Source organism: Saccopteryx leptura, chromosome 1 (assembly GCF_036850995.1).
Source record: "Saccopteryx leptura isolate mSacLep1 chromosome 1, mSacLep1_pri_phased_curated, whole genome shotgun sequence".
NCBI lineage: Eukaryota > Metazoa > Chordata > Mammalia > Chiroptera > Emballonuridae > Saccopteryx > Saccopteryx leptura.
This window is the reverse complement of record NC_089503.1, coordinates 296,429,363-296,442,154: the sequence shown is the minus strand read 5'-3', so window position 1 is coordinate 296,442,154 and position 12,792 is coordinate 296,429,363. Positions and strand designations below refer to the sequence as shown.

Genomic DNA, 12,792 nt, shown 5'->3' with positions numbered 1-12,792 from the left:
TAAAAAACACAAGTCTAATTATTTCATTTCCTTTTAAAAACTCCTCCTTGGCTTCTGTTTTTCCTGGGAGAGAGCCAGCCCCTTTGTTTGGGCTGCAAGGTCCTCGCCTCATACTGTACCTTCCAAAACATGCTCCAGCCACATATGGCTTTCCCTTGGTTCTTAAAATCTCTATGCTGTTCCTGCTCCAGGACCTCATCACCCACTTTTCCTTCTGCCCGGATCCCCCACAGAACCCTGCATTCACAGTTATTTATTTCCTAGAGTCTGTCTTTCTGGCTAATCCATCAGTGCAGGAACCTTGCCATTGTCCCGTCCTACATGGCGAGCTGGTTCCTGGAATCACAGGAGGTGCTGAGTAACCATTTGGTAAATAAACTTAGAATCCCAGCTGTGCAGTGAGCTCCCACCTTCTTCACTTACTGAGACTCTCTCAGGCAGTTTCTATTCTTTCAAAAAATTTTATATATCAAATAGAAGCATCTTAACATTTCAGATTGTCTCTTAAAATCATTCTACCTTTACCTAATAACTCATTTGGTCTTATGGGCATCTGCTATGAAATATCTGTTTAAATCTTTTAGCTGCTGCATCTGAGTCTGAAGACTTCTAAGATCAAGTCTTCGAGTGAACATGTTCTGGAAATGTTGGATCCTTTTGTTTCCCTCCTCATAGACTGCCTGGGTTCCATGGACGTAAAGGTGAGCACCTGTTCTTCCAAGAGCCGAGTCCTGCAAATACTTAGAACTGAACTTCTTGGCTTGTGCAGCACAAGGTCATTGGGTGTTTAAAGGGATTTATGACATCATGAACCACTCTACTCCCTGTATTAAATTGCTCCCAAGTTGAGTCATCCCATGTTTGGATAGCCCTTAGCAGTTTTAAAAGCCCTCCTAGGTACATTAATTACTTCATTTGATCCTTGCAGCAACTTCATGAGTGTGAATGGTGGTGCCCTGTGTCAGTAATCAACACCTCATCTCATCGTCCTCACTGCTGTGGGTCCTCAGAATAATCCCATAGGGCATAGATTATTCTTATTTCTGCTTTATAGATGAGAAAACCAGGCCTTAGACTGACTTACCCCAAATCGTATAGGATATGAGCCTCGGTCTCAGGTTACAAAGCCTACACCCTCCACTTCCTCAAGCTGTCGGTTTTACAGGGAAGGTTCTGAGAGGTTGAGTGACATCTCTACTTGAATAGGTAAGAGCTGCAGACCTGGGACTTACGACTCTGGAGCTTTTGCTCCATGTCTTCATCTGATCAGCCCAGTGAGGCCGTCGCAGCAAGCAGAGAGGTAGAGCTGAGCTAGGTGAACAAGCATCTAGGCCATCTCTGAGGTTCGGCTGGAGGTTCAGGGATTCTCCTGTGAATCAGTCAGTCCCAGCACACTTTCTTTCTATACCTTCTGCACAGGAGTTAACTGTATTAAATTATATTTCCTTGTTTCCCATGCTTAATTTCTGAGCCAGCTATCTGCTCCATAGATAGCATCCTTTATTTGTCTTGGTATTCCTAATACTAATTAGAGTGTCCTGTATATGTAATAAAAGCTTAGTAAGATTGATGAGATTGAAGTGCTGTTTTAGGAAATAGCAGTTATTTATAATGTATTAAAAAAAAAAAAAACCTGTTAAGATTGGCCAACCTGTGCAGTCATTTTCCCATATAGGTTAAGAATACATATAGATATAGGTAAGTGATCTTGCGATACATCCTAACTGGCCTTGGAGGAGCAGTAAGTCCCTCTGTAACAGGGAATAGGAATCCTCCCTAGCTTCCCGCACTTGGGCACCGTCCCTCCAGCGGGGGCTGGGCAGAGCGCTGCATTCCTCCAGCATGGCTGTGCGTGTACACAGCCTGGGGGCTGCGTTACTGAGTGTGCTCTCCTCTGAGCTGATTAGGTTTGTTTGGCTTTGTTTTCCAGGTGATCACAGGCGCTCTGCAGTGCCTGATCTGGGTCTTGAGGTTCCCTCTGCCTTCCGTAGAAACGAAGGCGGAAGAGCTGACGAAACACCTTTTCCTTTTGCTGAAGGACTATGCAAAGCTCGGGGCTGCCAGGGGTCAGAACTTCCACCTGGCGGTGAACTGTTTCAAGGTGAGGCATTCTCACTTCCATGTAGAAAAACCCGGCCCAGGATTAACATCTAAGTCAGTTTTCCACATCGTCCTCTGTGGACTTGGTTAAAACTTTCTCCAGATTAATTTGCAAAGGCCAGAGGATTGGCTTCCTGAGTGAGAAAGCATAGATACTGTACCAAGTCCTCACAGTATCACCAGGTCCTGATTTATGAGGCACCCTGGCTGTCAACCGTATTATTGTGCCTTGCAGTGTGTGACCATACTTGTGAAGAAAGTGAAGTCTCACCAGGTAACTGAAAAGCAGCTTCAGGTTCTGCTCGCCTACGCTGAGGAGGACATTTATGACACATCAAGACAAGCCACTGCCTTTGGTCTCCTAAAGGTATGGTGTCATCAGAAGGTTGGATTTTACACATTGTGAGCTTTATATGAGATATTTAAAATAACATGGAACCCAGTGCTTTGACTAGCTGTAGGCTTTCAATATTAAATAATATATAAAGATCATGATTTTGGTGGTTATTAAAATGTTTGAATGTGAGCTCTATGTTTATTAATGCTACCAGGGAATTATATACAATTATAGGTGTATATCTGTATTTATATTAGACATTGTTTTCCTTTCTTTTTTAATTGTAAAATATACATACTATAAAGTTGCCCATTTTAACGATTTTTCAGCATATGTTCTTTTTCTTCTGGAGATACTTTCATTTTGTTTGAAAATGGCCTGTGCCTACTTAACATCAGGTCAGCAAATGCACACCTGCAGAGTAGGACATGAAGAGTATGTCTCGTCCTTTTGTATTTCAGGCCATTTTATCAAGGAAGTTGCTGGTTCCAGAAATCGATGATGTCATGCGGAAAGTATCTAAATTGGCAATTTCTGCACAAAGCGAGCCTGTCCGAATCCAGTGCAGACAGGTCTGTAGAGAACTTACTCCCATAAGCAAGGTTTGGGCCCTGCCTTCTCTGTTTGGTTTTTAGATAGATGTTAACGTTGACCGAATTCTGAAGGTGACTTTGTGTCATATTGATGCTTTATTCTGTGCACCCCAGGTGTGAGAAGGGTCTCAGCTTTGTCTTCGGCCATTTCTCAGTTAACAAGGAGCATCTTAAGTGTAGCACACCGTAGGCGGCATGTTCAGATAGATGAAGAAGTACCTCTTCCTTCTACGGCAAGGGTTTCCCTCCAGCAGTCTAGTCGTCGGCTCCTTACTCACGTCCCTGTGTGCCAGGTGCTCCCGGGAGAGCGGTCCGCACAATTCTTCTAGTCTTCTTACAGCAGACCAGCACAAAACAAAAATTCCACAAGTAGTTATTTAATTACAGACATCATAGTGCTGGGAGGAGAAAAAGTTGTCATATTTTATTACAGAACACACTGTTATTTATATGCTTAAAAAATAGTAATAACCTAGCCAAAAGGAAGATGACATCAATTTTAAGATGCACCCCATTTCAGATATGTTAAAATGTAAAAAAACAGTGCTTCTTAGAATTGATGAAATATAGAATAGCATATGATCAGGCGAAGAACCACCCTAGTCTGAGGCCGGGCAAGACTTTCCTGGGCATTGGCACGGAAGCAAGACTTGAAGGGAGAATGTGACTTCACCTTCCAGTTGAAGGCAGGGGCAGATGCCAGTGGAAGAGCAGTGCTGAGGTGGGTAAGACGGAGCTGGTTGGAGGAGCTCAGTGCAGGGGTGAGATAGGAAGGGAGCCAGGTCAGGGTGGACCTTGTGGTCTTGTTAAAAGTTTAGGGATTTGTTCTGAGACTGGCAAAGAACCACTGAACTCAGTAGGCAGGGGAGTGACGTGAGCAGGTTTGTATTCACGGTCGTCCATCCCTAATCACGGAAGTGCCTGTCAACCCAGGAGGTCAGAGGGTCTGAATTGGAAATTTGAACTCTTGAGTTAAAGGAGAGGTTGGGCTGCTCAGGAGGCCAGGGAGGAACGAGAAGAAACTTGTCTTGAGAAAACGTTTCCTTAAGTACTGTTAGGAAGGAGGCCCAGCTGCTGTTTATTTAGCACCAGCTGTGTGCCCAGCTGTTTACATACATGACTTCTATTTGTAATTATCCTTCAAAAGAAATAGTACCCTCATGTTATGGCTGGGGAAAAAACAAGCCTGGAAAGTCTAATGATGTGCCTGGTTTGCACTATTAATGAAAGAGGCTGAATAGTAGATAGTTTGAAAGCAGAGCCTTTGGGTGCAGATAGCTTGGGCATTGCCACCTGAGCAAGTTACTCACTTTTCTGCCAAACTCATTCTCTTCATCTGTAAAATGGGGTAAATCACCTACTTCCTAAGGAAATAAGGAAAATTAACCAGGAAACACTTAACCCAGTGTTAGGCACACAGAGATAGTTAGTAAAATTACTAGCTATTATCAGTGTCAGTGTTGTTATAACTACTAATGTTAATCTTACTCAAGGGGAAATGGGGCTGAGCCACGATCCACTTTGAGTCCACCACACCAGCGCTCCTGTCAGACAGAGACGTTTCTGTGCGAGCTGAGCTTTGGAGCCCGACACAGCCTTACCGGGGGCGGGCCAGACCTGACCCTTAACCGGGTGTGTGGGGCAGCACCTGGACAGGAGACGCGAGAGCAGAGAGGGTGGGGCACAGTTGTCAACACAGGAGGCCGACTTCGCCTAACCCAGTGTTCAGCAAACTGCGGCTCGCGAGCCACAGGCGGCTCTTTGTCCAGCTTAGTAGTACCCTAATTCAGTTAATAACAATGTACCTACCTCTGTGGTTCAAGTTTAAAAAATTTGGCTCTCAAAAGAAATTTCAATTATTGTACTGTTGATATTTGACTCTGTTGACTAATGAGTTTGCCGACCACTGGCCTAACCAATTGATCACTTCTTAAAGGTCTTTTTAACCTAGTCTACCAATGGGTCCCAGAAAGCAGGTTAGGAAACAAGAATCCTGGAAAGATAGGATCCCAGTCATCTTCTGTGTGATTTGTGTTCCTAGGTTTTTCTGAAATATATTCTTGACTATCCCCTGGGTGAAAAATTGAGACCAAACTTGGAATTCATGCTCGCTCAACTGAAGTAAGTTTAAGCTACACAGAGGCGATGGGTCGGTTTCTTCTCTCCCTCAGGGTGGCAGCTAACTTGAACAAGCCTAAACCCAATGACTCACTCTCGGAGGGTGATCTGTGAGTCAGGGCTTCACTAGAAAGCTGCGCATGGCTCGCAGAGCAGTTCTGTAGGTTGCTTGTCACCTCAGTCTGACCACTGATTATCATTGAGTCCACTTAGAAGAGTGGTAAACATTTCAAACTGCACTGTAGCATGATGCGTACAAGTATCAACACTGGGAAAACGGAGTTTTTTCCACTTTTTAAGAAATAGACTAATACCTTGAGACAGTGTTTTAAGTTCTTAAAAATAATTCTTGGTAAATTTAAAAGATACTAACAAGTCCATTTAATGTTCTTGCCCTAGTTATGAACATGAGACTGGGAGAGAGTCCGCCCTGGAAATGATTGCTTATCTCTTTGACACGTTCCCACAGGTACTGTATGTCACAGACAAGCCGGTGGCTGGGTTTCCCTTCAGTACCCTCGTGTCGGGCAGCTGTGACCCTCCAGTCTGGTGTGCTCACACATGCCTGTTTTCTTTCAGGGGCTGCTCCATGAGAACTGTGGGATGTTCTTTATTCCTCTTTGTCTCATGATGGTGAATGATGACTCCGCCGTGTGTAAAAAGATGGCATACGTGGCAGTCAAATCCTTACTCAGTAAAATCAGCCTTGAGAAAAAAGATTGGCTTTTCGATATGGTTACTACCTGGTTTGAAGCAAAAAAGGTTAGGGTTGCTTTTAGTCATATTTCAAGGAAAAGTCTTAGCTTTTGGTGTTTGTACTTTAAATATGAATACATATACATTGTTGAATTAATTTTTCCCAAGTAGCTTTATTGTTTTTATTTGATTATGTTAATATTATATTCTTATAGTAAAATTTCAGAAAATGTAACAAGTTACAGAGGTAACATAGAATCCTTATATTCCCCCTACATGGTTAATGTCAGCCAGTCACTCCACTGTATGAATGGATCGTAATGTACTTAGCCAGCCCCCAGTGATGAATACTTTTGTTTCCAGTTTTGCTTTTTGGATTGATAGAATGTAATTTTGTCAGTGGTTGTGTCCTCTAGCTGACTGTACATCTTTTATGGAATATAAACAACAGGACCTCTCTTAATAATGATTTAAGTATTAAAGTAAAAATGAAGGTGGGGAGTGTTGAGTTGATATGAAACTTTCCATTTTTTTAGTGATGAATATCACTTTTTAAAAATGTTGTTCTTGCATATGAAGAATTCTCCATGTTCTTGCTAGCCAACGGTGATCCATTTTCAGTGATGAATATCACTTTTTAAAAATGTTGTTCTTGCATATGAAGAATTCTCCATGTTCTTGCTAGCCAGCGGTGATCCATTTTCCATTGATGTCTGGTTTCATAAAGAACTGTTGAGAACAGAATCATGCCCACCTTCATTTTATAGTTTCGGAAATAGCTTCCCAAGCTGTGCTGATACTGTCTTGTGGCGGTTTGTTTTTGGTAGAGCCTAAGTAGACAGCTAGCTGCCCTGGTCTGCGGCTTGTTTGTGGAAAGTGAAGGAGTCGCTTTTGAAAGAAGACTTGGAACTGTTCTCCCTGTGATTGAAAAGGAAATTGATCCTGAAAATTTTGAAGATGTAAGTTATTTGCAAGGGAATAAAAGTTTTGCTAATGTTTATAGCTTGAGGTTCAAGTGGTATAGCTAATAGATTAAATAATGTGTTCAGAAATGCTTTTTTATTACTAAAAGCAAGAATTCAATGCAGTTGAATCTCTTTTTTAAATGAAAATTAAGGTAAGTTACCTTTCACTGTATATGACAGAGTTTCTCTAGCAGGGTGGTTTTGTCCTCCAGGGGACATGGAGCAGTGTCTGGAGACAGGCTTGGTTGTCACAACTAGAGGGTGGGGGTACCCATGCCATCTAACCGTTAGCAGCCAGGGCTGCTGCTAACCTCCTGCAGTGCACAGGGCAGCCCACCGCCCAGAACCATCCCGTCCACATGGCCGTCGTGCTGAGGTGAGAACAGCACTGATGGAGATTTACATGCTGGGATTAAAGCGTCTATCAAATGCTTTGAAATTGCTGTCTTCATTGGTTTGCATTCATCCTGTTTTTAGATCATGGAAGAGACTAGAGAAAAAGCTGCAGATCGCCTTCTGTTTAATTTTCTTACACTAATAAGTAAACTCATCAAGGAATGTAACATGATTCAGTTTACCAAGCCCTCTCAGACGTTGAGTAAAATCTGGAGTAAGTGTTTAATTTATTTAAATCTAAAAGTAAACACATTCATTATAATAGAATTATTGAAAACAGATTTGGGAAATTAGAATATGAATACTTCTGAAAGTATTTGATATCAGTGAAAAAGGGCCCTTTCATATCGATTACAGTGAAAATGTTTTTGAAAAAAATATATTTATGACTTTATAATGAACACATTTCATTTATAAAAGAAAGAATATAAATTGTGGGGGAGTATAAAAATGGGAAAAATCCCCCTAAGTCATCCTTGCTACTTGATGATAATTTGGTATATATTTCCCTCCAGTCTTTTTTTTGACATTACATAATTCCACATAAACTTTTATATCCCATCTGTTTGTACCTAATTCATCATTTTACTATTACTATAATATACTTAGTAGATATCCCTTTATCTGTAAATAGTCCATCATGTAAAAATGTCATAATTTACTAAATCATGTCATTTCTGTGAGGTATTTAAGTTATTATTATCACTCTTGAAATGAAAAATAATATCCCGGAATTTTTAATTCACCATATTCAATTTTGATTAGTCAGTAGGAAATAGACATTAGCATGAATGCTTTCTTCAGTACCCATCTGTTTTAAGTGAACTCATGACCCTATAAGAAATAATGCAGTTTCTGGGTTATTATATGGCCTACTCTAGGATGGTTCCACTGAGACAGGGCCAGGGCCAGGTTATTACGAAGGTTCATGTAGAACCCAAGGAAACCCATGTTTATGAAATACAGCAACAGACTAAAATAGATATGACATGATCTGTCCTGAATTTCAATCCTGTTCCCCGACACCCCAGGACTCTCCACTGTGTTCCCATGAGCAGTAAGTGGGGAGTGGCCGGGCAGCTTGAGAGCAGGACCTTTCGGGGGTCGTGTGGAAGAGGGAGCTTTGCGGGCAGACGGAGCTAAGGCCCAGGCTTGGTTCTGCCTGTTACCACTTGATGTGTCACTCAGCTCCTCTGAAACGCCCATTTCGTTGTCTGTAATGTAAAATGGAAATGACAGTTCAACCTCACAGAACTGTTATGAGCTCTGAAAGCCCTGTGCCTGGCACATAGAGAGCATCAGTCAACTACCTTTCCAGTCAGCTACTTGGAGCAACCAGTTTCAGTAGTTTTGAGAAACACGTGTGTGTGTGTACATGTACACATTAACTTTAGTTTAGAAATTGTAACTGTTACTGCCACCTTATCGCCCTGGAATCTGAAACTGGCTCTGATGGAACTGGTCTGAGGCTTCCCTCTCTCTTAGGAGTCAGTTTGCTAGTTGTTTCCAGGGCCTGTCACCTCATTGCTTCCTCGCTACTTGAGAACATCTGGGCAGCAGGGACTGTTGGTTGATATTTAATTCCCAAACCCAGGCACATCATAGGTACTCAGGGGATGCCTGAGTGAGTCCTGTTCCCACCGAGCCCAGAGGCCGGGACATCTGAGAACGCATTTGGTTCCCTAGGTCACCTGCACTCTCACCTGAGACATCCGCACAGCTGGGTGTGGCTCACCACGGCCCAAATTTTCGGACTGCTCTTTGCCTCTTGCCAACCAGAGGAACTTATTAGAAAACGGAATGTCAAAAAAACTAAAAGGAAATCCTCGGAACCTGTAGCCGTCAGGTTCCTAACAAGTGATCTTGACCAAAAGGTAAGATTTCTCTAAAACCTTTTTCCTCCCTCATGACCTGTGTGATGTCCATTCTGTTTCGTGTAACTCCCGGGCTGGCCCTTGGGAGCAGTTCTTCCAGCCAGCGACTTGCTGCATTTGTGAATCTATAATATAAGGAATGTTAGGAACAAAGAGGGGTCGGTCACCCTCAAGGCCAAGGTTTCTCAAAGATAATTTTTAGACTCTTAGTCTACATTGGAAACCAAGATTAACCCTGTCTGTCCTGCCTCCTTCATAACCTTATTGATAACTAAATGAGATCACGTCCATGAAAATGTTAGGTAGGGACCATGTTCTTCCATCTCTGATTTCCTACGGCCTGGCACAACACCTGGCTCACAGCGGGTACTCCAGTAAAGACTGATGAATGAGGAGAGTAGAAGAGAAGAGGAAGAAAAGAAGTATTGAAATGTTGTAAAGTTCTCTTCTAATAATTTCAGGGATCATGATCTATGTCTTTCCAGAGCTTGAAAGTATCCCATTTCCTTCAGCTTAAATGTGTGTGGCAGGCAGACGGGACCATTATGTAATTTTTAGCCATGAACCTTCCCTCTCCAGATCTGCACAAGTGGTCAGTGAAAAATCTAGCATCCCAGTTGTATTATGGTTAGTGACTCAAGAATATCTCACGTTGTGTCTGCCAGTATCTATTTTCTTTTCATAGATGAAAAGTATCTCCCTAGCCTCATGTCATCAGTTGCATTCCAAATTCTTGGATCAGTCTCTAGGAGAGCAGGTAAGAATTGTAATCCTATCCAGTTAAATAGAAGGGACCTATTCTGTCTCGGAATATGCTCACATTTGGTATTTGTTTTGTTTTTCCTAGTTTAATGCTTAGGAAATTAAATGAATTATAAACATAAACTCAGATACATGTTCAGAAATGCAAGTATATCTAATTGACTCTGGGGTCCATTTGGGATTACTCTTGGCTCCATGTAAAATTTCCAAGAAAGACGATGCAGTGGGAGGCTGTTTATAAGATCTTCTCATCTTGCCTGACCAGGCAGTGGCTCAGTGGATAGAGTGTTGGACTGGGACGTAGAGGACCCAGGTTCGAAACCCTGAGGTTGCCAGCTTGAGTGTGGGCTCATCTGGCTTAAGCATGGGCTTACCAGCTTGAGCGCAGGGTCACTGGGTTAAGCATGGGATCATAGACATGACCCCATGGTCGCTGGCTTGAGCCCAAAGGTCACTGGCTTGAAGCCCAAGGTCGCTGACTCTGCTGTAGCCCCCCAGTCAAGGCACATATGAGAAAGCAATCCATGAACAACTAAAGTGCCATAAGGAAGAATTGATGTTTCTCATTTCTCTCCCTTCCTGTTTGTCCCTTTCTCTGTCTCTGTCACACACAAAAAATCTTTTTCATCTTTCATCTTAACATATCTACTCCAGCCTGACCAGTCAGTGGCACAGTGGATAGAGCGTGGGACTGGGATGCGAGGACCCAGGTTCAAGACCCCGAGGTTGCCAGCTTGAGCGCGAGCTCATCTGGTTTGAGCAAAAGCTCACCAGCTTGATCCCAAGGTCGCTGGCTCGAGCTAGGGGTTACTCAGTCTGCTGAAGGCCCACGGTCAAGGCACATATGAGAAAGCAATCAATGAACAACTAAGGTGTCACAATGCGCAATGAAAAACTAATGATTGATGCTTCTCATTTCTCCGTTCCTGTCTGTGTGTCCCTGTCTATCCCTCTGACTCTTTTTGTCTCTGCAAAAAAAAAAAAAGAAAAGCATATCTACTCCACATAGTGACTGAAACTTTGAAGGGCACTGTTTTTATATTAAATTATAATGTTGAACTCCTTTTCTTAGAATTTGAAAAGAAAGCAAATGTTCATGCTACCATGTGGTCTGAGAATTGTCTTTCCTTAACAGAAGACAGAAACTTCTATAACTAAAAGCATTATGTGTTTTCATATTATAAAATTTAATGATATTAAATATAGAAAAGGCATTTATAAATATGCAGTAAATGTGAATTGCTTTTGAGTAGTGGGTCTGCTGCTCCCTTTTACTTTCTCCTCTTTGATAGAGCGGGTGGGCTGAGAGGATCAGGTGACACAGATGTGGTGTGTGCATATGAGCACGGCCCTTGACCACATCTCCTGCGACATTTGGACCAGACAAAGCAATACAGATTTAGGGACAGGGCACCAGGAACTCGGTGACAGCCATCTCTAAAGAGCGATCTCAGCTGGTATGCCAAAACTAGTCTTTCTTTCTTTTTTTTTTTAAGATTGTTAAGAATTTGTTGTTTGTAGCCAAAGTCTTGTATTTGCTGGAAGCTGATTCTGGAAATGAGCAAGGTGAGATGAAAGAAGGCAGGGAAGACCAACGTGTGGGAGACGGTGTGGCCAGAGAGGAAGTGGAGCACGAGGCCGGTGCAGGTGGGAAGGTGCAGTCGGACAGAGCAGAGAGCGAAGAGGGCAAGGAGGAGCCCAGCAGGCCCGCCACGCTGCTGTGGCTGATCCGGAAGTTGTCTCGGATTGCAACACTGGAAGCTGCTTACTCACCTAGAAACCCCTTAAAGGTGCGACACACGTGCAGTGACTGGAAGTAGTAACTTTTCTAAAAGTATTTTGGTGTGCTTGTGATCTCAAGTCCCTGGGAACTGTTGTCCCCAAAACTGCAACAATATCTGCCCCAAAATGAACCGTTTTAAATTAACTGTTTGAATGGCTGCAAGTGTAAGAGAAACACTTCTAAGGGAGATGGTGTGTGTTTTCAGAGAACGTGCATCTTTAAGTTTCTTGGAGCTGTGGCAATGGACCTCGGAGCAGACAAGGTGAAGCCGTATCTCCCAGTGATCGTAGCGCCTTTGTTCCGAGAACTGAACAGCACCTATTCGGACCAGGGTAACTCTGTAGCCTCTCTCCTGAATGTTCTTTCTGCCTTTCTGTCCTCCCTCCCTGCCAGAGTTTATTTTAGGAAAGAAAACTTGCTAGGTACAATTAATAGCAAACAAATAAGGCATGTTTGTGTTATATGTATTTGACTTCCTACCCCTATATGCTTTCTGGTGTCTAAGAGTGAACATTTCCTAAAAGATGGTTTACTCCTAAGTGTAAATATTCAAAGGAAACTATAATTTGGGGTGGTTCTAAACCTCAGAGTGCTGTGAACAATAACGAGCAATAAAATGTCATTATATTCTCAAGAACTGTAAGGCAAAAAAGTATGAAACGTTATTTAGTATAAATAGTTCACTTTTTCCTATTTTTTTTTCCTGCTTAATGCATTTGGTACATTAGCCTCACTAATGCTAAACTATCTATTTTAATAAGAGGAAAAGAGGGAATTGGGGGATGGAAAAAGAGGAGGTAAGGTGGATGTTAAGAGTTTTAAAATAAAACATGAAGTAAATGTCAGAGCAGGACCTGTTTAGAGAAAATTTCTTTCCTCTTAACGAGGAGAAAGCAATGGCAGATTAGGTCTGCTTTGTTCTCATCAGTGAACACGTGCTGAGCACCTAGCATTTGCCAGGCACTGGGGGTTCAACAGTGGAGAGAAGTCCTACTCCGTTTCCAGGAAACTGACCAAGTATACTGAACTGGCTTGAAAATGGATGCAGAAGTCTGTGGGTTATTTGTGTTTGACAGAGAGGAGGCAGGGAAGGGTGGGAGAGCATAGCTTTTCATCAGCTTCACAAAGGAGTCTACAACCCACCAAAAAGAAAAAGGTTGTGGCCAGA

At 42.5% G+C, this 12,792-nt stretch overlaps 1 protein-coding gene across 2 annotated transcripts in view; it reads left to right on the top strand.

The window, feature by feature from the left end:
• The window catches only part of UTP20 (UTP20 small subunit processome component), a 97,198-nt gene that overhangs the window by 83,305 nt on the left and 1,101 nt on the right, over window positions 1–12,792 (top strand). For both annotated transcript variants that reach the window (XM_066356820.1, XM_066356813.1), the window contains exons 48-60: window positions 585–701; window positions 1,931–2,101; window positions 2,336–2,467; window positions 2,899–3,009; window positions 5,072–5,151; window positions 5,548–5,617; window positions 5,728–5,910; window positions 6,672–6,803; window positions 7,287–7,419; window positions 8,892–9,079; window positions 9,765–9,836; window positions 11,338–11,631; window positions 11,830–11,956. In XM_066356820.1, the coding sequence (XP_066212917.1) occupies window positions 585–701; window positions 1,931–2,101; window positions 2,336–2,467; window positions 2,899–3,009; window positions 5,072–5,151; window positions 5,548–5,617; window positions 5,728–5,910; window positions 6,672–6,803; window positions 7,287–7,419; window positions 8,892–9,079; window positions 9,765–9,836; window positions 11,338–11,631; window positions 11,830–11,956 (1,810 nt within the window). The remainder of the gene's footprint in view (window positions 1–584; window positions 702–1,930; window positions 2,102–2,335; window positions 2,468–2,898; window positions 3,010–5,071; window positions 5,152–5,547; window positions 5,618–5,727; window positions 5,911–6,671; window positions 6,804–7,286; window positions 7,420–8,891; window positions 9,080–9,764; window positions 9,837–11,337; window positions 11,632–11,829; window positions 11,957–12,792) is intronic.